The sequence below is a fragment of the Aplidium turbinatum genome, chromosome 10, assembly GCF_918807975.1.
Source record: "Aplidium turbinatum chromosome 10, kaAplTurb1.1, whole genome shotgun sequence".
NCBI lineage: Eukaryota > Metazoa > Chordata > Ascidiacea > Aplousobranchia > Polyclinidae > Aplidium > Aplidium turbinatum.
Window position 1 is genome coordinate 20,481,903 of NC_137481.1, and position 24,363 is coordinate 20,506,265.

General features: G+C 36.1%; 2 protein-coding genes and 1 non-coding gene across 5 annotated transcripts; 2 read left to right on the forward strand and 1 right to left on the reverse strand.

Annotated features, from left to right (window-relative positions):
- Positions 1 to 2,832: 2,832 nt before the first annotated feature.
- On the reverse strand, positions 2,833 to 7,484 carry LOC145778692 (uncharacterized). 3 transcript variants are annotated; one of them, XM_082590245.1, is made up of 6 exons: positions 6,549 to 7,484; positions 6,371 to 6,464; positions 6,148 to 6,207; positions 5,555 to 5,651; positions 4,029 to 4,100; positions 2,833 to 3,751 (listed from the first exon to the last, which is right to left on the reverse strand). In XM_082590245.1, the coding sequence occupies exons 1-2, from the start codon at positions 7,252 to 7,254 to the stop codon at positions 6,412 to 6,414; spliced, it is 759 nt and encodes a 252-aa protein (XP_082446371.1). In that variant the 5' UTR covers positions 7,255 to 7,484; the 3' UTR covers positions 2,833 to 3,751; positions 4,029 to 4,100; positions 5,555 to 5,651; positions 6,148 to 6,207; positions 6,371 to 6,411. The 3 variants fall into 3 exon arrangements, with proteins under 3 accessions (XP_082446371.1, XP_082446370.1, XP_082446372.1); XM_082590244.1 differs by lacking the exon at positions 6,148 to 6,207 and having other exon boundaries at positions 2,837 to 3,751; positions 6,372 to 6,464; XM_082590246.1 differs by lacking the exons at positions 6,148 to 6,207; positions 6,371 to 6,464 and having other exon boundaries at positions 2,837 to 3,751; positions 6,465 to 7,484.
- Positions 7,485 to 7,699: 215 nt separating this feature from the next.
- On the forward strand, positions 7,700 to 7,862 carry LOC145779162 (U1 spliceosomal RNA). Its single transcript, XR_014290514.1, has one exon. It is a non-coding gene; the product is annotated as a U1 spliceosomal RNA (small nuclear RNA).
- Positions 7,863 to 20,643: 12,781 nt separating this feature from the next.
- Positions 20,644 to 23,706, forward strand: LOC145779054 (uncharacterized). The gene is made up of 3 exons (XM_082590632.1): positions 20,644 to 22,161; positions 22,449 to 22,589; positions 23,082 to 23,706. The coding sequence occupies exons 1-3, from the start codon at positions 20,644 to 20,646 to the stop codon at positions 23,238 to 23,240; spliced, it is 1,818 nt and encodes a 605-aa protein (XP_082446758.1). The 3' UTR covers positions 23,241 to 23,706.
- Positions 23,707 to 24,363: the final 657 nt, after the last annotated feature.

Below are 24,363 nucleotides of genomic sequence, written 5' to 3' on the forward strand. Positions count from 1 at the left end.
TTCCTAGATGTAATTGGTGGATCACAGTTTGGTCGGAGTTGGTACAAGCGGTTGCTTTTTTCGAAGATATATTGTTTTTTGCAGTTTAATAAAACTGTACTGGATACGTTCCTACAAAACCTAAAATATAGGCTACTTTAAGTGAAAAATGAAGAAATCGTACGAATCATCATTCATATTTAATTCATCATCACTATTCAAAAATAAATAAAAGTTCTTTCTCTCTCTCATAATGTGCCTTCAGTTGGCCATTGAAATCCTGTGTAACGGCCATCTGGATCTTGAAAATTGTTTCGGATTCGCCAAACAATGCATTACGGCATCACAATCCGATTGTTGCTTCCGAGAGCATCACCTTGTAGTCAGGGCCCACAAGAGAGGGGGACAACCGGTGCATTGCACCGGGGCCCGGTGAGTTCAAGGGGGCCCGACAAAATGTCTAAATTTACGCGATAAAAAGATTGATTTCAACAATTTTGCATAAAATATTGTTTTTATATTAGTTCCGTATGTCGAATGGGGCCCCCTTGTGGGTAGCCTAGGCTATGCCCTTTTTTTAAAATTACAGAATTTCCAATTTTTTTAGTTTAGAGGGGCCCGACAAAATGTTTAAATTTGCGTGCTCAGGTCGATTTTGCATAAGATATTGTTTTTTATATGAATATCAGTTTTGTATTTTGATTGGGCCCCCTCATGGGTAATGGGTATGCCCTTTTTTAGAACAACAAAATTTTCATTTTTTTGCATTCAGGGGGCCAATAAAATGTTTAAATTTGCGTGTTAAGGTCAATTTTGCATAAAATGTTTTTATATTTTGGAGTTGGTATTTCTTATATGTAGGCTAGTTGGTATTTCTTATATGAAGTTGGTATTTCTTAATGTCATGAACAATTATAGCAATGCATTCATCCTAAGTTTGCTCCCCTAGTCTCTGCAGATTTCAAGGTCAGAAATGGTATTGTATGTTAATGTAAAGCTGTATGCACACATATGCAATGCTATGTCGGATAGTATTGCAATTTTTATCTTCAAAATGGCTGATTTTACCCACTTGTTGCCATGGTTCCAATCAGGAGTTGCCAGAGTTAGAAAGGGTTAGAGTTAGGAAAGGTTAGGGTTTTGATCTTTGCCCAGGACTAAAAAAATTTTCCAAAATACAAGTTTTTGATTTCAACAGCTATAAACTTTTCCTCAAATTAGGGCAGAATTCCATATCTGACAATGTTATTGAGGCTACATTTACACTATGTAGTGTTTTAGCATTTTACAGTATTTTATCTTTGTGTAAAGCTAGTGTGTATCTGTGAATTTAAAGTTATATTTACAATAGTGCATTGTTTGTGAAATAATGGAGTGTTAATACTTTAACCTAATTTATCCTTTGTAAGAACGCGCACCGCAAATTTTGCTTGTGATTGGTGAGATATCACGCGACATGTCGCGCTGGGGGGCCCGGCAGCAACATCTGCACCGGGGCCCGGCAGGGCTCTTGGAGGCCCTGCTTGTAGTATACACTCCAACACATGCCTGTAGGCATTTTTACTTTAGTGGTATTAACAAAATCATCTTCAGTAAAGTGAACATATACGACTAGTTTTGTACGGCCCATCCCACTTTCGAACACTTGAAGAAAACTTTGATCATTTTCTTCTCAGTACCTTGTTTTGTGGGAAAGTGGGAAAAGAAAGCACACGGTCTTTGTCACTGACAATGTCACATAAACAGCAATTTGTAGGCATTACTTCAACCATAAATCAAAGGTGCTGTTTGTGAAATACTGTTGTTACACTGCAAATGGCTATAGCCAGATTAGGACAAATAAAAAAGTATGAAAATTGTAGCCCTATGAAACTGCAATTTCAATTGAGTTGAGATGCTGTTTGATAAAAGTAAACTCAACCATGACCATACTACTCAACCTATTTGATCGAAACCTGATAGTAATAATAAGTTCACTTTTTCATTTCGGTAATTCTTAATTTGCGCATGCTTTAGACCAACAGAGCCCCACACATTCACGTTTTGCAGTAGCCGTACCATACTTTACCAAGTCATCACAGAGAAAGAATGTATCCTTCCCGCTTACTGTGACGTCACAGCGGTGTTGCCGTTTTTATTTTCGCAATTGAATGAGTGCCAGATTCGCCGATGTCAACGAAAGTTTGCAAGCGTGTAACTTAGTAGCCTGTTGATATTTTTTACGATTTGCTGGTCAGAAAAGTTTGTTAGTGTCATCTTTTTGGTATCTTAGGTAAATTTAGCGAATTTATTTTCCTGTCAGAGGCACTTTAATATGCTAAACGAGACCTTGTAGCCCTGAACATGGACTCTGCCAACCCAATAAATCGCGAGGTGTGAAGGGGAAGACTTCGTTCTCGACAGGCCACACCCTCGACATGAGGATTAATTCATGGCCTGTATAATCAAAATTGGTTGATGATGATGAGCGCCACGGGTGTAGACAGCATAAAAATTCGGAGGTTGGGCAAATAAGCACTATGTCTGTGAACCCGGCAACGAGTTGACGAAGGTGAACCACCCAGAAGAGGCCTTCCCCAGAAAACTTTTTTTTTCATAATTTCGAAATATTTTCTGTTCTTTCGCTTTCAGACAGAATTATTTGACCTGAGTTTGTTTCGATGATGAATAAACTGCCTGCACCTGTGATAAACGAATATACACATTGACTGTGCACAAGGCCTTGGAAGTCAAAATTGTTGGCAGCAAAGAAAACTGATACGATTCGACAGGATAGTTTTTATTGGTCCGATAATCGCGTCTATCATGTCAAGAGTTTCAACCGCAAAGGAATAATGCTGATCTAATGCTTATATCTGAGTGAAGATTTTGAAATTTTTAATAGAGCAGCCTACTTATGTTACACCCCCCCCCCCCTTTGGCACGCGTGTGACGTCACGATATTGAGAATGATGCTTTCAGTCTAAAAACTAGCCTAATTTTAAACAAAATTGCATTAAAAGAGCGAGTTTTGCCAATACCAAACATTCAAACATCTCAGCCAGGAATTAGCAACAAGAAAACACAGAGACTTAGCTTTTTTTCCGAAAAATGCCGAAGAAAACATGATCTTATCCTTTTGCTATGCTACCGGACAGCACCATTTTACAGGAATATTCGTACCCACATTTTTGTTGAAAATGCTCTCAGAATGCACCAAATTCAACGTAAATTTTCAAAACTTTCTGGGGGAGGCCCCCCAGACCTCCCGCCATTGGGTGGTCAAAACCCCCCTTTCAAAATTCCTGGCTACGCTACTGCTTACTGGTTGTTATCAGCAAATGGGCGTTGTTTCAATTCGTTTCAAAAAATATTTTGAATACCTAGTTTAAAACAATGTTAAGTCCAACACGGGGAAAATTACCCTACAAAACGTTTCTGCGCCCACGTTTATGAACCACTATTGCCAACAATACTTTTCAATAACTTCGTACAACCATAAAATCCACTTGGGAAAAACCTTCTGTAACAATAGCTCATATACAGAACTGTAAACTTGAGCTAGGTTCTTAGTACCAAGAAAGGTTTATTGCAATGTTAAAATGTAAGCCAACTTTTTTAAAAATAAATAAAACACTATTAAATTTAACGAATTGACATTAGGGTAGAAAAGTCTACAATGAGCCGTTCAAACGTCTTTATGTACAGTTTTCACAGCAGAAGAATGCAGATCTCAGTGGAGTTGCATGTTGTTTGTCGCCAGGTTGACGGTTTGAGACACAAGCACATCAACCTTGAAAAATGAAATTTCAATTAACACACGGGTGAAAATGAAACTTTTATTACATAATTATGTACAAGAAAATAATAACCTAGTGAAAGCGTGCATAGAAATTCCTCGGTTTTGTACAATGGGGTAAATAGTTCAGCTTACATCAAAGAGCAAGACATGGATGCTTTCTTATTTATGCAACTAATTTTCTGGTGTAGGGATATGTTCCTTTATTAGCTACGGATGTACAAAACTAACTTTAGTGTATGCAGTGTAAGTGTTGAAATTGCTCGCTTACCTTGGAAATTAATCCCATTTGAAAAACCAGCGTTTTCCGGTTCTTGTAAGATACTGGCATAAAACCAATACCCTGAAATGCAAACCGAGTTTGTATCAATATCATTGCAAAAACACAGAATATTGTAAGCAAACTGTTCAATCTTTGTGTTGATTTGACTTTGAGTTCATTTGAATTTGCGACAAAATAGAAACAATTTTGAACCCATGGAGTAACAAGCCAAAGAACCTTCTACCATATAAAAATTAGACTATCTTTTGGATATGCAACATATTTAATCCATTAACCACGAATATCTGTTGACAATGCCATTCCTTCACTTTAAGGTTCTTTTCAAAATGACTACCAAGTCAGTGGTTCACAACAAGGGCCTGCAAAGCGATTTCAGGGGGTCTGTGAAAGTTTCCAAGTTTGCAGCAAGATTGACAAATTATGAAATTGAAGAATTGGCTGTGCTTTACGCGTGTATTTCAGTGATTTCTAAACTGTATATACATCGCAACGCCCTGGTGCGTCCTTTGAAATTTCAAATGACATTGCACAAAGGTTTGGTTCCCTAACTAAAAAAAAATCATATGTAAATGAATTAAATCTTTCAATAATGCTATGTTGGCTATGTCCAACTTAACTTAGAAATGCAAATGTTAGTCAGCAGTCTATCAGCACTTACAGACAGTTTTGCCATTAGGATAACGAATAATAGTGAATACAAATGAAAAAAAAGGGAGAAATTCTATGCAACAATCAAAAAAATGTTACTAATTTTTGATACAATTTAGAGAAAAACATTAAATCAGCATAGAGATTATGATTTCTGATCCTGTGTGCCAACATATAGCTCATAGCATTTCATACATCGTCATAAGTGCATCGCAAGTTTAGTAAATTATTTTAAGTGTGTCGCTTCGAAACTAATGAAACATTTGATTTCATTAGGGGACGCAATATACCAAAATTTCAGATAAAATTTTTTAAGGCCTCTGCAGTCACCAAAAGGGGTCTGTCAAGACAAAAAGGTTGAGAACCACTGACTTTTGATGTATTGCAAAACTACTACAGTAATAACACAGCTAAAGAAAGCACTCTATGCTAATTTTAAAATTGATTTTGATCCGAAGATCAGAAAATCAATTTTATAACTTGAATAGATTGGGACAATTTAATTTAGATTGAATTTTTTCATATGAGCAACAGAATTTTGCTTTATTTCTTGAAAGATATTCAAGCACTGGGAATGAAACTATTTTGTCAGCATAGAAGAATACTGACAAATGCAGTGGGTTAGATCACACATAATTCTATTAAGGTTGTTGCTATCCTCAATTCTGCAAATTGTCAAACTTTAGGGCAAAGAATCTTCAAATGCATGTGTTGGTAATAGCAAAATAATTCATATTAGCCTTAAACATAGAAGCAGAATTGTTAAATTTACTTTAAGAACCTATATTTTTAATGTATTCTACAGTGCTCAAATAACTTTCAAAAAAGTATAAACAATTTTAAATAGCACAGCATCGTATCAATACATTTTAGTTTTGATGATCTTGATTGGTGAGTTATGGGTGATAGTTGAGATTCATCAGCACATAGACCGAACTAAGTCCCCCAAAGCACTGATGAGTTCTGCATATCAAGCAACTGGATTGTGAAAAATTCTTTAACAAGTTTTTAAAGCAAAAGCTAGCACATCTTTGCACTTGTTGCAAATTGTCCACAAACTAATCCACAATAATTTTGCACACATAGAATGATATTAAACCAGGTGTGCCCAACCGTTTGTGATCCAAAGTACATGTTTGGAGTAACTCATCTTCTGAGGATTACTGAGCCAACATCAGCCTCCACACATCATTGTAAGTAGGCTACATGGAAAAAAGGGTACTCAATGGCTTGTTTCCTAATAGATTAATGCATGGAGGTAACATAACCAGTAAGGTTGCCAGAAGGTAATAGTTACTAACAAAAATATAAGCTTGTCATCATTTAACCTTTAAAAGTTGAGTCTATACATACAAAGTTTATTACTGATAATAAAAAACTTGTTATGTGGAAAACAAAAATCATTTACAGTTATTGCAAGAAAAAGATTACATTTATTTTTTTTTCTTACACCCCTCACCATTGACTTGGAAACAGCTTGCGGTGTATCAGCAGAAAATGGGTGGACTGGTTGGGCACCCTTGTTTTAAACCAAAAGAGCTGCATGTCAAGAAAATTTGTTGCAAAACAAAACGCACTAAGTTTATAAATCAACAAAGTGAAGAAAAAACCAATAACACAAATATATTCTTGTTTTGAAAAAATAGTAATTAATACTAAAGGCAATGTTGCCAATACACAAACCGTATGACATCTGAGTGTCAGGCAGGTTGAAGTTCAAGCTTCATTGCCACCCGTGTGATGCCATTCCAACGTATGGAAAGTACTGTATATCACCTGCAAAATGCTTTATCCATGAGTTGGAGGGAAAGTTAATGCATTGGTGAGCAAAATATGTTAGATTTTACAAACTACAATCACCAGTTTCTTGCACAAATAATGAATGTATTGGAGATGAATTCTGGGTAGGTACTTGAGCTTGTTGTAAATGTCTTAAACGAATATTTTCTTTGACCAATTTTGCATTAGTTTGCATGAGAAATATTATTTCTTCCATGTGTTCACGTTTTTCTGTTTCTTTTTGCAAAAGGTATTGCAGGTTATGGATAGCTGATTCAAGTTCGGTGCACCTCGAGCTGAGTACTTCTATAGATTCACTTCGTAACAAGTCAGTTTGAACATCATTGTACAATCTTTCAAAACCTTCTGTAAGAAACCTATCACTTTCATAAGTATCACCCAAATAACTGACATTGTTTGTTTGAGGTTCACGAATTGGTGAAGGTGGAACAGTGCTAGAACTTGTATTCAATGAACATTCACTTTCTGAATTGCTGGTACAGCCATGGATTGAGTTAGAGTTTTCATTGTTGAAAAGCTGATCTAATCCAAGATCTTCTTTGTCATCACACAAAAACTGCGTAGTATTAGCAGGGGCATTTATTTTAGGCCTTCCCAAAAAGTTTTTAGCAGAGTAAGGCCTGTGACGAGTACGTCGCCGCTTTTTGGTTTTACGGGCCTTATTTTTTGCGTGATTATCAGCAACAAAATCAACATCTTCCTGATTTTCTTCAAGTCTTTCCATCACACTGTGACTAACTTCTGGACTGGGAACAACTTCCATCATTTCGCAGTTGCACAATTCCAGTACCGGTAGCCTAAAATATGCGATATTATTGCAAGCTTACAAATTCACTGCTCTTAAGTTGCTGTAATTCTTGGCCTTAAACGTATCGATTGAAAAAGTCTTTAGTAGTTTAGAGAACAAATTTACTCTTGATCTATCAATACAAGCAAGTCTTTTCAGAAAAATTCTTTTTGAAAACTGTTGGCGAGTTTATAAAATCCTCAATTAAAACACCAACCAGATTCTAACAAATTCCTTTGTGACTGAAGAATGGCTACATAAAGAACGCATAACGCAACAGAAACGACTTTTTCCCTTTTTTCTTTTTTTCTATTTTTAACGGTTGCGCAATTTCTAAGGAAACGACATTTTGTGCGCATGTCCTTACCACAAGGTGGAGGTACATACGTTTCATTGGTTTTTACATCTGCAAAATCGTTGGGTAATACTTACCTGACGAGGGTCTTCACCGTGATCACGTAGGCGGTGGGCCCAGGGCGAGACTTCACCATTGCACTTCGGAGAAGTTGACCTCTGCGATTACCCCAAATGTGGGTAACTCGGTCGTATAATTTCTGTTAGTGGGGACTGCGTTCGCGCTATCCCTTAAAAAAAAAAAAAAAAAAAAAATCGTTGGGTAAAAAACAGGCTCAGAAAGAAGTAGCTCACACGGTGCAGCCATTATGTTTATTGATATTGATTGAAAACGAGAGAAGAATCAGAAATTTTAAATAATTTCTATGCTTTAAAGTGCAGTCATCTTAAGAAAGTAAGCATTCTTTTTCGCTAGTTTAATAACTCTTGACGACTGTCATAGCCTCTTTGTAATTTTCAACTTCTAATGAATGTTTACTAATACAATTTATTCTTTCCATCATCCTAACTTATTTCAACTGTTTAGAAACATGGTGCATCAACAACTTCTGCCGGTAACAGCAACGTTAAAATTTAAAAAAAAGACAGCTTTGAGTTGGTGAACAAATATTTTTAAAATAAAATAACAAGTAAAATTAAATTTTTCACCAAAAATTAATTGGAAAGGAAATCAAAATAACTCATCTCGCATTTAAACCATCGAAACAAAAACAAAAATCTCAAAATTTTGAAATACATTTTGTCTTGAAAACACTTTTGTTTTAAACCCTCGTACGGGCCTGAATCTGTGCGTAGTTCAGTTCAGCTAATCAGCTTGATTTTATTTTTACATATCACATCAAAAACAATGCATGTCAAAATAGCAGAGGTTGATGGATTGATTGAATCTTTATTCTCCGACTGAAAAAGTTTTTTTGAGAGCTTGACCCTGGCAGTTTCGCGTAGGCTACTTGTAGAAGCTTTTCAACCACTGGCACTGACGCAAGCCCGGTCATCGAGATTGGCAGAATGAAGTTTCGGATTGTTGAAGTGTTGTAAGCGGGAAATTATTCTATTCATTAGGTGCCGCTGAATGGAGAGCAGTTCTTATAGGCTAATGCTTTGCTCAAGCGCACACGCCGAGAGTCAAACCAGCTCCGCTTGGCCTGTGAAGTAGGAGACGAATTTCTGCCACTCCTATAGCCTACGCATGATTGACCATAGCCGATAGAACTATGATTAAAAGTTGTTAAATCTGTAAACAACACTGTGCAGTGTGCACAATGATTGGTTCTTTCCAAAAAAAAAAATTTTTTTGCAAGTGGTGTCAGCACTCAGCAATGACTCCTGTTTTGTACAACTCAGGAAAATGAGATCCAGGCTAAACAGTTTGTGAAAAAGCAGTTGAATTAAGAAATAGTGAGCAGCGAAGGTAATAAAGCGTAAAATCATCGAAAGCAAGGCGAAAAATAGAAAATTGTAATGCCTTTTAGGTTGCACAAATTTAGGCAAATTTAATCGAACATTAGACTTATTAAGCGTCGTTTTGGGCTTATAAAGCTGGATTTTTTTATTACAAGAATGAATGGAAATAATTTTAGACCAGACGAAATTGAGCTTATTAAGAGGGTTGATCTATTAACTGTGGGTTTAATAAGCGAGTAGGTAGGCTCAGTGGCTCCGAGAGGGGGGGAAGTCGGGCCAGTTTCCCCCCTAGCAAAACACTGTAAAGGAAAAACGAGTAGTTTTTTGTTTTTGCACTTTTGAGGGGGGCCCATTTTTAGTAGCCTACTAAATACGTGTTTTCGTGAACCTCAAAAAGCCACACAGCAAACTTCAGCTGCAAACCAGAACGAACCACCCCATAATCTCTACACAAGGAATCATTGATTGCAACTTTCGAAAGGTTTTTCCAAATAATTTTGTTATGCTTTTTTTTTGTGTTCCGGTAGCTACCTCCAACGGTTGTGCTTTGAGAACGTGGTTTCAGCAACTACTGAAATTTGTAAAGAATTGTTTGCGCTCCAGTAGGTCTATGACTCAAAACCGATTGAAAAGCCTAACTAGACATGTTGTGCATCAATTCAGACGTCGGAATATTTTATCATTTGATGCTGTGATCCGTAACTTTGCATTGCAAAAAGTCCAGAAAGGGTTGAATTAAATCAGGGATGTCCAAAGTCCGGCCCGCGGACCAACTCCGGCCCACGAAACGTTTTTGTATGGCCCGCGCCTGTTGTACAATGTGTTATTTTTGGTCTGCAGACACACAAAAAATCATATAAATTCAACTTGTAGTTTTCAGAAAAAATTTGTGGCTGTTGACCCGCGAACACTTATTATCAAGACTGGCTCGCGTGGGAAAAAGTTTGGACACTCCTGAATTAAATACTTGGTTGAACTATTTTCGTTGCCTGTCGGGCTGTCGGCCTATTGTGTGTTTACAAAGCTTTCTAGACAAAATAGTTTGCCTCAATGGCATTTTTGCTGCAAGTGTAATCCAGTGATTATCTATTGATGATTTTTACATTGAACGAAGTTCTTTTCATGCTGAGGAAAGTAGGCTAATTTCAGCTTAACACGAACATGCAATGCAATATTTGCTAAAAAATATTATGGGGCCCATTTTTCGTGTTGTTTCCCGACCAGTGCTGATTTCTCTCGGAGGCCCTGGGTAGGCTACTATTGTATTTATTGTTGATATAAATAGGGTATATAGGTAGGCGACTGTAGGTCTAGGCCAGAAATATATCTGTAACCTAGGCCTAAATCGAAACAGCCACTTACTTAGATTATGAACTTTACCTGCAGGCAAGGCCACTGTGTCCTGGCTAATAAAATGTCTGCACTTCATGTTGACTCAATCCCTTAAAAGGGCAGGTAATATGAGAACTTGTACGTGCTGATAATGAGACTTTTTAAGGTTATCAAGGCCAGACAGGTGTCCGGACTTCCTGGAAAGATTCAGAGCTCTCGAAAATTGTCTCTGGTCCAAAAATAGGTCTTCCTCTTGGATTCTCCAGTCAACACTACTAACTTAGTCTACTACAACGTGCAAGCCATCTAGCTTATTCCAAAGTCCACTTTTACATTGTTTCTTCTCTTTAAAAATTTGCAATTAAGTTTATCTGTTGGAACTATATGCTGCACCCCAAATATTTTTTTAAGCTTTTAGTCCTCTTAGAACAGCGCTTGCTCGCCTTTCTTTTACTGTAGGCTACCGTATCGCCGTCAGCAGGGCAGCAGGCTACAGGCCACTAAAACTGCTGCAGTCTTGTGTTTGCACCATCATCACTAGAACAAATACAACCTGCTTTGTTTCACAGGATTCTAAGAAAACTTTGTTGTTTTAATAAAGATATATTTAGATATATTGAATAGCCCTATACGTTATTTAATTTACATTATATGAAGTGTGTAAGCCTGCGTAATGGTCAAATAAGCGTCGCTAATTATAAATTACGGACCATTATAGTTTAGCCTACTTGCATCAGACAGCTCCAGATAGTAATTTTTCTTGGTCGTAGTCCCTGCGATATATTTTGTTTGGTTCAAGTTTCTCTACACTAGTACACTTAGCTGTGTTGCAGACCATAGGTGCACAGGAATCGGAATTTGGAGTATTTGGAAGCAAGAGTCTCGGGTTTCGGTTGGAATCTAAATTCTTGACAAAAACTAATCCTGGATTGGAGCTGGTCAGCTGGAGTCTGATTTTTTTACCTGTTGATACCTTTAGCGTACAAATACGCTGCTATAGTCATAAATTATGGTTTATGGTTTGCGCTCGGAATCGGAAGAAGTTTGGAGTCAATATAGCCAAAGTATTTAAAGCAAGAGTAGAGTTTGGACTTTGGAGTCACAATCTTCGGAGTAGAAGTGGAGTAGGAGTTCAAAAAATTTGACTTCGTTCACCTCTGTACATACTGAGGAGCAAGTTTATTGCATTGCGTAATACTGAGAGCTAAATGCGTAACCAACAGAAAGTTGTCAGTGTGACTTCGTGATAAATTCTCTTTGCTGTTGGGACACAAAATATCCCCGAAACGGCCAAAACAAGATAAAGTGTGTCAAATTTTTGTGAAATCAAGCTGCTTTCCCGACCCACTATTCAAATAGTTGACTTTTTTCAGCTAAAGTATTGTTTATTTTTTCTTACAAAGTTTTTCATCGTCGAAATTCGAAACTGTGGTGCTCCACCAAACCTTTTTCTAGATTAGCAACCGGCCGAAGGTCCGACGATGTCATTAATACATCTGTGATTCTTTGATTTCGTAAAATGTTCCCAATGCAGGTTGTCGGGTACCGTACTGAGATAAACGTGAGTGATTTTAATTGTTCCAATCAAAATTTTTAATTTTTAGATTTGAAATATGACTTTTTACGTCGTTTAAAAAAAGGAAATGAAAAAACATTAAGCACGCGGTTTAAAATTTGTTGCGCTATCTGGCGTTTTGTTCTCCTTTCGAGCGCACAACGAAAGTAGTGGCTTGGATATCGGAATGAAATCAAACGCATTCGAGATGATACAAAAAACTAAATAGTCTTTTTTGTGAAAAAAAAATGTTTCTGTTTGACACAGCAATGTTTCAAATATCCCTAGTTTAAACTTGAAGCATTCACTTCACTAAATCGACTATTGTAATGGACTCATTTATTTGTTAGGGTGTTTTTTTTTAAATAGCAAGTTCCATTTATGAGATTTTAGCTTATATACACCATGTCGCATACACCTAAATAAGAAATCGTATTTTTTTTAGTTGTGTTAACGTCGTTAAATGTCGAAATTGTGTAAAAGCGGCAGCACTTGCCAACTGAAATAGTTATGAATTGTCATGGCCACTGCCATGTGTTCATATTAGGCGGTGTTGATGCGCAAGGGAATACTCTACAGCTGTTCAGGAAGATTCTTTCATTTCAGATCTCGGCCAGCAATTAAATGTAAAGCCTGCATCAGTACTTAGACTCCAACCATGAAATTGTTGAAAATCTAACGAAGGCAACCTTAAATTAGGTGTTTTCAATTGTATTTAGCAGTCTTGTTAAAAATTTTCACAAAAAATTTTACAATGTCACCTTTTACCTTTAAAAACAAGAAATTAAAAAGACTAGCCAATGTAGATCTACTGTCTACTCTAGCTGATCGAAATGAATACATTTCAAAAGTCCGAAATATAGGCTACCCGTTTCAATTTGACAATTTTCTATATTTTTCCTATGGCTTATTCCGAAATAAGAGCATGATCTTAGCATTGTGAGTTTGACACAACACGAAACAATTTATGGATTGTTACAGTAGTGTTTAAAATAAAAATATTTTATTTTTGCAGAAACAAACGCTTTGTTTCGTACAGCCATGCAGTCTCCACATACGCACGAGGATTTACACATGGTGAGTTTGAAGTTTTGAAATAAACTCAGAAGGTGATTCAATTCCAAACATAAACATGCATCAATCAGGATATTGGCGGATTCGGTGGCTGCTCGACTAGAAGACCTTCCAGGTCACTTCGCAGCCACCCGTTGCAGTATCCACACATAATACATTTTACGTTATCGTTTGTTTTATCCGATTTTGTTGAATATGTGTGTTTATACTCGCAACAAATAAAATGTCAATCAATCAATCAATCTAACAAGACGAGAAAGAAATGTTTTCTTGGCAGACCAACGTCAATGTGACGTCATAAACTGATGTGACAGCGTTTGCGTTTTGTGAAACGCCATAACACTTTGTGTTGTGCGATTTGTATGCCTGTAGGTGGCGCTAAAGTATTAAGGCTCTGCTGTTGTCGAAGATTAACCCAGACAGCAAATCAACAGTTTTTTACATTGATTCAACGTCTGCAGAAGTTGAATCAATGTTAATTTGGTTGTCAAAAAAAAAACGGTTGATTTGGTGTATCCCAGGCAGTAAATCAGGCGTTCTTTATATCGCCTGCAGACGTTGAATCAATGTTAAAACCAGTGCTTTGCTGTCTGGGCTGGGAAATGATCAGACTAAACCTGATGTTTGGTTGATAAGAACTATTTATTGGTCTGGTGGTCGCTTTAATGTCAAGGTTTATCTTGCCCAAAGTTGGAGGTGCTTCTCCGACCAAAGCAAGAAGCTGTTGAAAAGCAGCCAGTCCTCATCATCAGGACACACAGACATTCTATTTGGTGGATTGAGATTGACACAATCGTTTTTGTTTGTCGTATCCAGGCTTAATCCCGTTAGCTGAAGATTCTCAATAAGTGGAAGAGAAAGCAATCTTCGTGTCCACCTTCGGCTTCAGGCTTTTAGTATCTTGCCAAAGACACAGACATGCGCTCTTGAGTGGTGTTGAACCAGCGTCCTTTTGGACGTCAAACCAGAGCTCTCACCACTCGGCTGTGTAGCTGAACGTTGATACCATTGTAGATGGCACTTCAATGCTAGCACGATAGCACCTGGATGATGTTAGTTAATGACTAGGACGTAAATGGTCCACCCGCCTTTTCTTGTTTAAGTTATAAATAAAAACCAAACAACATAATTTCTACATGTTTTGGATTTTAAAGCAAAGTTTATTTTCAATTATCCATTATACATAGGTAAATCAAAAGATTAGGTATATTAAAATCTATTTTTTCTTTGCATTAATGTGAAGGATGCAGCTGCTTTTTCGAAGCCAACAGTTTAATTCGTGGCTTAGGTTGACAATGCAAACTACATGTCAGAACTACAATCAAAATTACGTCATACTACCAATCAATAATCGCGACACAAGATAAGGTGATACCAACATTTATGTTCAGGATGTACAATACAGTAGAATACTGGTACAACAGCCTACCACTTTCGCGTCCCCCCCCTCCCCCCTTGTAGAATCTTCACGCCTCCCGAGAGGGGCGCGTCCCCAATTTAAGAAAAAATGCTCTACAAGTATGCGAAACTATCAGGAATAACCTACTAAAGGCTTTGTCAGACTGAGGATAAAGATTTAAAACCAACCAACCAAGAGGCCTTTTTAGTCGAAGGATAAGTAGATTGACTCCTCCTTAACCTGTCAATCAAGAAATCATTTATAGCCTGTGTTTTATGAACAAGCATCACGTTTTCACGTTACTGTTAATATTTTATAAATAAACAATTAAAGTGAATCAAAAACCTGTTTGAAAATTTAATATCTAGCTGACTGACTTTTGATCATGATACTTCCATCAGAATAAAGTGATTCAAGTGACCGTGGAAAAATTAAATAGGCTTATTCAAACAATGCAGTTGCTAACACGGCATTAAGATTTTAATTGTATTTAATCGATATTTATATTTTTGAAAAAGGTTTGCTTCAATGCTTTCCACCTGTGAAATAAGTAATTTGATCATGCTTTAAGTACTTCCAGGTGGGGGGCACTATTTCTGATATAAGATTGCAAGCACTTGACAGAAGTTTAATATTGAAAAACGTTGTTTCAATAAGCCGTTGCAAGTATAGAAATAAATACATCTGAATGACATAACAAGATAAGCCATCACTGGATAATAAGTTTTGCAGGATGCAAACTATCCTGTGAGTGTCTTTGAAACATATATTAAAATTGTGCACCAAATTTCAAGTGCATCACTTAAACGGTTATTGGGCATTTAACAGATTAATTTATTCCCGAGTTAGCTGTGTTCCAAAATACAAAAATCAGTTAAGTAAAAATTGCATCTCACAAAGTTAACATGTTTACTTGATGTCACCAGAAAATTATATTTAAGGTGGACTACGAGTAGTTTGTGGCCAAGTAGTTCCCACACAGCAAAATCCGTCATTTTTACTTTGATTCAACGTCTGCAGACGTTGAATCAATGTAGAAATGACGGATATTGCTGTCTGGGTTGCTCTTCGGTATTCTTCTGCGGCTTGTGAAACTCTGTTTTTGTACAGTGTATAAAAATATCATCTAAGGCAATTTTATATTTTGTGAAATTGCAACAGATGAAGCGTTAACACAAAAAAATGCAACAAAATTATCTAGTTTTGTATAAATAAAAATTATACTTTAATTCCCAGTTGAAAAATTTGACAACACAAACTGAAGCGAAGTTTTTTGCTATTTCATCATGTTCTTTGTAAGAAGGAAAGCATTTCTTTTAAATAATATATGATTACAGTTTTCAAAGTCTAGATCTCATTTCAGATGTTGCCATTTTTGCATCCGTAGCCTATATAGTCATAGTGAATGTATCATATATGATACAAAACGTTTCTGCATAGCGCGAACTTTGCAGCACAATTTTTTTTTTTAGTGTACTCCAGACAGTTAAAATTTTAATGAATTTAAAAAATAAAATGATGAAATAATTCGTGCTTGGGGTAATTGATGGGGTAAAGCAGAATACTGTACGAAATTCGTAATATTAATATAAAAGTGATTAAGCCACTATAACTTATTATTATTATTGATTACAATAAATTACCAGATTTTTTTGCACTTTAAAAGTGTTCGAGAAATTCGTCTACCATTTTGTATGATTAATAATCACATGCTTCTTACTTAGTCTTGTGCTGACTGCCAGAAAGGATGCTCTTTTCAACATCACGTTGCAGTGTATGGCATGTCGGCCAACAGTAGCTATGCGAAAAACAAACCATACAAATAACTTAGACAGGCATTCTTTCTGTTGGAAGATCTTATGATTTATGTGGGTAACAGCGTCACATGGTCCTAATGGTTTTCTTTGTCTGCGTAGGCAACAGATTTCTTCTTGTGTGGCCGTTAAACAGCCGCCACTTTTATGGTGTTCAGTTACTAGTTGGTAAAGTAAGCCACAATCAACTTGACCTTCAGCCTTTGAACTTGAAAACGGATCAAATAACAGTCCTGTATATAATTTTGGAGTTGTTACGACTATACAATGTGCTTTTAAGCATCTTCTTATTCGTTCAGCATAGCCAACGTGTTAGCTTAAGATCAGTTTATAACTTTTGTAAACCTTGTAGCTTATGGATTAACATAAAAGTTAAGCTACGCATAAAATGTGAAAACACTTTCTAACTTTTAATTTTTTTTCCATGCTTGCATCAGTTCAAAGCTTTCCTTACTAAATTCAAGTTTTTTACTTTGATTTTTTTTATTGTTTTTCAATAATTTGTCTAACAGCAAGTAGACAACGATTGGTTATTTTTTTCTGTCGCTGAAACTTACCTCTTTCCACTTAAGTGGTGATTAAAGGTATTGCTGGTGTTACAAGAGATAGGTGATGTTCTCGAGACAAGTCTCAAACGTTTTTTTTGATCGAAACACGATCTTTTCTAAGTAATTAGAACCAGTAGCTTGTAAACTAGTGAGGTGACATTAGAATCGTGTGAGACCTCGTAGGGCAAAAAACCTAGTTATAATTTCTCTAAAAAGAAACTTTGCTCTTAATACGTCTATTTTTAGGTTCAAAAACGCAAATACAACTTAAAACTTGAAATAGTTATCGAATCTTCACTGCTGCATGGGTGGCCAAGAAAATTAGATTTATTATCGGCTAAGAACCGGTTAGTTTAGCCTCAGTCAGCTGAAAAGGACCGGGTAATATTTCATAGCTAATTTGGCAACACGAAAGGTGTCACATAAGTAATTCTTGCTTCAGCATACAATCTGTTGCTTTTGTGTTGACTTAAAGTCCCAAGACGTTAAAGCAACGTGAAAACAAAACATTGTATCACAACTGAACAGCCGGTGTTAAGCCTTGTTTTGGGAAATGATAAGGACAACTTAAGCGTCTAATGATGGATACCTTCCCGTCGTCAAGATAAAAACAAAACTTTTTAAACAACTTATTTTTTGAAGCCGACCCTTGTGACTTGAATTGTGACACTTTTGTAAATCGCATTGGCTAAACCTTATCTGCACACTGCACAGTGGTTTTCAGTCACTACAATGGCTTTAAAAAATAACATCTGTCATCTTTATTTCCGTTTTTTGTAAAGTAGTAAAACGTTAAAAAAAGCTTACGCCTTTTAGTGGACCAAGTTTTTTTCGCTTAAGTAAAATAAACAGAAAATTAGCTGTCTTACATTTAGTTTCAGCAAATCAAAAGAAAATGTTATTGAAAATATGTATGACAAAGCAAGTTGAATTTCATGCTGGGCAATGCAGATAAAATTTACATGAATGCTAAGTTTTAGATCGTTGAAAGTTATCTTTGTATACTTTTTATTTTTAAAACACGACCTTTAAGGCCTTGGGGGTAATAAGGTACAATCGTCTCAATCGCTCGTAAATTTAATTTTCAACATAGATGTTACCTAATAAGGAGCTGACTTTATTGAATCAGGAAATGCAAACTGTAGCCTACGATAAATATCCAAACTCTCATCCGAATACGTTCAGGGCGTTAAACTTGTTCAGGACATCATTGGCAAGGGATTAGTGATAGTAAAATGGCTGAGAACTCTTGGGTCGCATTTGCTTGCTACCAACTAAGATTGCCAACACAGGTTGTAACCCCTGATGCAGACCAGGTCAACAAGATTATTAAAGTGAAGTTTCCGCTTGTTGAAGTGCTGCTGTTGTTTGTAAATTATTCTATTCACAAGAGACGCTGAATGAAAAACTGCCCTTGAAATGCTTTTTTCAAGCGCACATACCGAGTATTGAACCCGTGATTGAACCACTGACGCTTGATCTTTCCGCTTCATCGTCCACAAAACAAAGTCGCTGCCTCAACCAACTGAGCTATTGGAATTAAAAAATTAAAAAGATATGCTCTAGTCCCAAAAAATTATTTTTGCTCTCCTGCCTGTCTCGCTTGGACACTGATTTTCAGGTTAAATGGTATTCTTTCGATTTTTAAACCTTTTTATAATCAAAATAAAGTGATTACGCTTCTTGAAGACTATTTCGCATCTCCAGTAGAAACCGAGTCCTTTCTTTGCACTCGAGTGTGAAATAAAGTAGAAATACCCGTTCATTTCCTTCAGAGTAATGTGAGAATAGAAGTATTTCAAAATATTTACACACCGTTGAATGCTTGATCAAGCAAATCAGGATAATCCGCCACTCACAATTTCTAATCCGCATTAGCAAACTTTCTTGCTTTCATTGCCTTCACGTTGCCTTACGGCTTACGGTATATTATTTAATTTGCATGAGAGCCAGTTTGCCATCGTCATCATCATGATCATCATCATCACGAAACTTTCATTTTGCAATTGTAGTCTAAATGCAATGAAATTAAAAAAAAGTAACGAATGTAAAAGCATGCACAAATACGCGCACCACCTAAAATAGTGCAACTAAAGTGACGACAAAATTATTAACTTTTGAAGGGGTTCCCATTTTTTATTTTGAAATTGGGATTGAACGTTGGAGCCACTTTTTTTTAATTATTTTATTTGATCAGTCAGGCCAGTTGTGCTGACAGAGTATCTCCGGGCCAAAACGTCGTGAAGCAGGACTTCGAAATAAATATCAACAGGAAGAAGCTCTTAATCCGGCGTGCCAACTATATTCTTCCCGATGTCGTAAGAACTCATCACCTTTGCCATTCCAAAGCGAAGCAACTGGTATTTCGTAACTTTGCTTTAGTATAATGTTACTCACCAAAAATGAAAAAATTGTTTAAAACAGGTTTGCTTACTTAGTATTAACGAGAAGACCCCAGTAATGCGCTACCGTAGCTCTGTCACCTAAATACACTGAAAACCTGACAATGTTACAATTTCAACAACTCTTTGTTGTTAGTGACAATGTATCTTTGACATTAAGTCTTTGTGCTATAACGTTAACTTTTCATAATTATAATAACACATGCTAAAAAGACTAGCGCATTGTATAAAAAGACCACACAGCTTTGCTTTTAAATTATCATGAGCTTTTCAAGACGTTTCATTTTAAATAAAAGCAACAGCTGTAAAAGCAATATACTTTTTTCTCTTGGAGTTTATTATTTTGTGAACCCAAATCCTCATCAGTTATTTTTTAAATGAGCGTTTGCTGTAGTATTGAAAAATTAATTAATAGCTTTGAAACAACAATAATATTTGTTTTATTAAAAAGGAAACACTGATACCAGTAGCCTACTATTTTAATACTTTAGGCCAAGGATTAAAGATTTGCAGACAAATTTACCTCCTCAATAGATAAAATTTATCCTATAAATTCCCGATTGAGAACTCTTACGTTAGACAACATGATGGTTTCTTCCCAAAAAGAGCGCATCTTTTCAATTGACATTATCATCAACAAGTATCAAATACAGAAATACTCAAATTTTTGAACAAAAAGTTAAAACAAATTAACAACATTCGAAAAGGACAACAAATAAAAGCAATTGATTTCAGATTTGTTCATTTAAACATAACATTAGTAGGAAAGATTGTAATTAAATATAAAAGTATAACAATTTTGATAAAAACATCCTTGAAAACTAAAATTGGTGCTATGAATTGTTATAGAAGCTTTTTCTTTAGCAGCAGACTATATTTAATCTGGGCTTTCTCAACAAAGGTCACATCCAAAATTAATTTTTTAACGTTTAATCACACGTTTCAGTCTTCAAGCTAGACAACTTTTTTTTTAAGTCCAAATAATTGAGTTAACGAGCGATCCAAAAATTCAAATGAAGTCTTTTTTTGCTTTCAGCGACCGAGGTCTTGAAATAAAAGCTTGTGCGCTCGCCATTCTGGAAAAAGACAGCGCTCGGCGGTTGTCGAATGTCGACTACAATGACTAGAATACCAGATAGATCGACCGCTCAGACGCAGCTTCTCGATTTACTTCAGTTAGTAGCGTATCTCTGCTTTGGACTGTAAAAATAAAGGAGTTGAAACCTGGGCCTGGAGGGCAATGGAGTAAATATGGAATAAACAATAATTTTACTTGCATCTTATATTCTATTGTTGTCAGCGAAGTTTTAGAATAAAGCTTTAGCCAGTTTTACCGGCTAATTGAGCTTTAAATTATGTTTGTTGCTGTTTCGAGAACATCGTTATATTTTTCAAAATTCTTACTTTAACTGTATTTTATAGGAAATTTTAGTTTACTTAATTTTTAGATATGCTCGCAACAATAAGCGGAAGGCCGACAGCGAGAATGTGTGATGTTAGTTCCTCAATACAGCGGACAGTTCAAAGGCGGACATCTTTTCTGATTCGAGATATTTTAGGCAAAAACAATGAAGACGCGTTTGACAGTGACGAGACTGAAAAAGACTCTTCTCAAAGTCATCTCTCTGAAGAGCAACAACTTCATTCAAATGACTCAGTTTTAAAAAAGAACACTCTAATAGAAGGAGATTCGTACGAATCCAGCCCACAAGAATGGATGGAGTTTCAGCCTTCAGAGACTCAATCTTACGATTTTAAAAAAGAGATTAGTCTGGAACACCAAGCATCTCCAAAACGACTTTCATCACCGCTTGCAACCTCCTGCTGCAGAGAATGCAACATCAACAACAGTCAACGTATTGCAAGTTTATCGTTTGATCCTACTTTAAAAAAGTCTTTGTCTCCTCAGGAATACGTTAGTGACGAGGAAAAAGATAGAAAACTTTTTTTGCATAGAAAAACCTCCTCGGCGTCTTTTCAGCAAGACCCTTTACGACAACTGAGAAAAAAATCAGACGATTTTAACCAAAGTCGAAAGTTTTATGTAGATGACTTTCAAGACAAATCCAATCTTCATCGTAGAAAGACATCATATCAACACATTTTTGAAAGGCATCGCAGTCTAAATTCAGAAAAAAGTTCAGTAAACAGACGTTTCATTGAATCTTCTCGATCCATATCAAACAATGTCGAAGGAAAATCGTACTCTACGGAGAGCAACAGTGATCATTCTAATTCTTTCGATGAAACTTATGCTTCTGCTGATCGAGAATCAACAGAAGAGTTGAATACGTTGAAAAACGCAAATGCGTTTTGGGTTAAAAACCGAGTTCATCCTTCGCTTGGAGATATAGCAAATAGATTGTGTGACAAGCAAGAGCAACAGCAGAATACTGTTGTAAGCAAACTGCAAGAATCTGTTGCTTTCGGTCATCCATTGTACAATGACTTGATTTTTAATCCCAACACCCAAAGTCTTGTGGACTTGAATTACGCTTATAACCTTAGAGCTGCAGGTTCTCTACCTTTTCCACACATTCCTATTCAAATTAGTGCTTTTAGCAACGCTTCTAATGTTGCTGCTGCTGCCAGTGAGCTATTGAAAACTCGCAGATTTAACCTGAACTGTTCTGCACAACTCCACGAGTCTTATCAGAGATGTAAACTGCTAGAACAATGCTACAGTGATAACGCCAACCATAGATTGTTATTACACCCGTCCTTCAGACCTGCTCCGGTGAGCTCTTCAGAAAACGAAGACTTCAATAATTCTTCTCCAGACTTCATTGGCAGAGAAGAGCATCATTCTTCATCAAGTCTTCCTCTTTCTCCGACTTTTTCGGAATCTTGTGCCATGTCACCATCAACAGATGAACGCCCAATTCAGCTTCCCGCGTATCTCCGGAGTCGTCTGGGAGGGAGTTCTTCCAGCGAAAGCGCGAATGGAGAAAATGGAAAAATGAAAAAATGTCGCCGCAGCCGCACTGTTTTCACAGAATTGCAGGTAATTTTGGAAAACTTGGTTATTTATAGGTTTTTAAATTATTTGTGTGCTTAAATGCACGTACATTGGTTGTCGTACAAATATAGATAATATAGCGGAAAAACATTAGGCAATTTCGTTTCCTTTAGCAAGTATTTTTATTTCAATACTTCGACATAATTTAATTTCTCATTTGAAAAATTCGTCGGTATATAACTGTCTCAATGCACAAAAGTAGGCCCTAAATAATTGCACAAACTTGCTCAGACTTCCGTTTCTTAACTAATATCATTTTATGTGTGTAACAGATGCTTGGTCTCGAAAAGAGGTTTGAAAAGCAGCAATACCTTTCCACCCCCGACCGAGTTGAGTTGGCTGAGCTGCTGGGTTTATCTCAACTGCAAGTCAAAACGTGGTACCAGAATAGGCGAATGAAGTGGAAGAAGCAGGTAAAACTTTAAATTTATAAAAACAGGTAGCCTATAGTCTTCTACATGAAATAGAAATTTACGAATATTTTGATACCGGATGCAGAACTCCTCTCGAGTGCAGCACTGCAGCATGTACGTTGCTGGTTTATAAATGTAATTTTTAAAACATTTGTGTGAACATGCAAAACTTGTAATTGTAATAAAATATTTATTGCATTCATTATTATCGTGGATGTATACAACAGGTCCCATTTGAAAGAGCTGTATATGTATCCATATTTTTTGCCAATCCTTCTTCGAACACCTGCTAGGTGGCTAGCAAAACCACCAGTTTTGCATTTTTTTTTAATGTTTAGCGACTTTAAAATAACGCAAAAACTACTTATGCTAATTGAGGTACTCAAATGGTCCTTTATAAGCTTAGGAGGTATAGTTTTTGAACATGACCGTTCGTTGCTGCTTGATATTCTTCGCAACGATCACTCACAAATATTTTACAATGATCTTCAGGTGATGCAGGCTGGAGGAACTGAACCACCTACAAAACAAAAAGGAAGACCAAGAAAAATTCGTCCAGGAGAAGAAAATTCTTCGCAAAAATCTGCATCTGAGAGCATTCCACTTATGAATAATGAAAAAGCCACAGATTTTAGTTCCGCAAATGAATAATTAGACTTTTTCTGCTTTACTATTTTTTGCGCTTTACATTCCAGTAATGTTGTGAAACAAAAGTTATAACGTTGTTTCACTTTGTGCATGTTTTTGCTTATTCTACTGTACAACTTCTTTTCAACCGTTAGCGAACTTTACATAGAAACAAAGTTGCTCTTAAGTTTTTTTTCCAAAATACAATTTGTCTTTTGTCGGTTACATTGTAATGTTTGAACACATTGAGCCTCAAAAACATTCCAAGTTCAACTTCTACACGACGCCACTGATTTTCGCTATTTTTTGTAGTTCTATTTTCATTTATTTGTACTGTCTTTTATTTTTAACAATATTTGTCAAAGCATCTCTTAAGTAAAGTATGGTAAATGATTTTCCTGACAGAAAAGGCGTCGTAGGCTGTATGCAAGATTATGTGTATTTTATATGATGTCTCATGTTGCAATAAATTTTAAGAATCAATTAAATAAATAAAATACAAGAACTGAAGACTTATGCTATCAGGCTGCAGTTGAGCTAACCTACTTAGACACTAAGTGCTACAAACACTTCTATGTTTACAGCCACGCGTCGAAATTTTATTTTAAAATGGAGGTGTATTATAATTATCATCTGGAAGTTTTAGCATTTTTACATGAAACAGCCTAAAAGTAAAAAATAAAACTTTTTTATGTTTAAAAACTTTGCAAGAAAAATACAAAATGGCAGACAAAGAAGGGCGATGCATTTTTTGAAAACAAAACCCTGTAGTGATGATAACCAACCAGATGTAAAGTTCTTTTATTTTTGGCATTCGTGTAACTCCAACAGATGTTGAATCGATACAAAGATTGCTTCTGTGAACATTAACTGCGTTGTAGGTGGCAATAGTTACTTCATCAACTCAACATTATGTGCAGATAGAATGAAAAGTTGCATTGCAGCAAATTGTTCTTAATTTCCGAAACTGTCTTGGTTAAAGTTGAATAGCTTCCACGTTTAAGAAAAAAATTATACGTGTTTTTTGATTCACATGGTTTAATTGAAATTGTGGTTAAAAATTTTCGTTTTGTTGCATGATTGAAGGTCGTGCTTGTGGCATATCACATTTCATTTACCAAAATTTAATTTAAATATAATTCTAAAT

Excerpts from the sequence above, each read along its gene's own strand:
- LOC145778692 (XM_082590245.1), bottom strand. The coding sequence starts at position 7,254 with ATGATGGAAGTTGTTCCCAGTCCAGAAGTTAGTCACAGTGTGATGGAA. Across the intron at positions 6,465-6,548 it reads ATTATTTGTGCAAGAAACTG|GTGATATACAGTACTTTCCA; the intron begins GTGATTGTAGTT and ends AGCATTTTGCAG.
- LOC145779054 (XM_082590632.1), top strand. The coding sequence starts at position 20,644 with ATGTGTGATGTTAGTTCCTCAATACAGCGGACAGTTCAAAGGCGGACA. Across the intron at positions 22,162-22,448 it reads CTGTTTTCACAGAATTGCAG|ATGCTTGGTCTCGAAAAGAG; the intron begins GTAATTTTGGAA and ends TGTGTGTAACAG. Across the intron at positions 22,590-23,081 it reads GAATGAAGTGGAAGAAGCAG|GTGATGCAGGCTGGAGGAAC; the intron begins GTAAAACTTTAA and ends AATGATCTTCAG.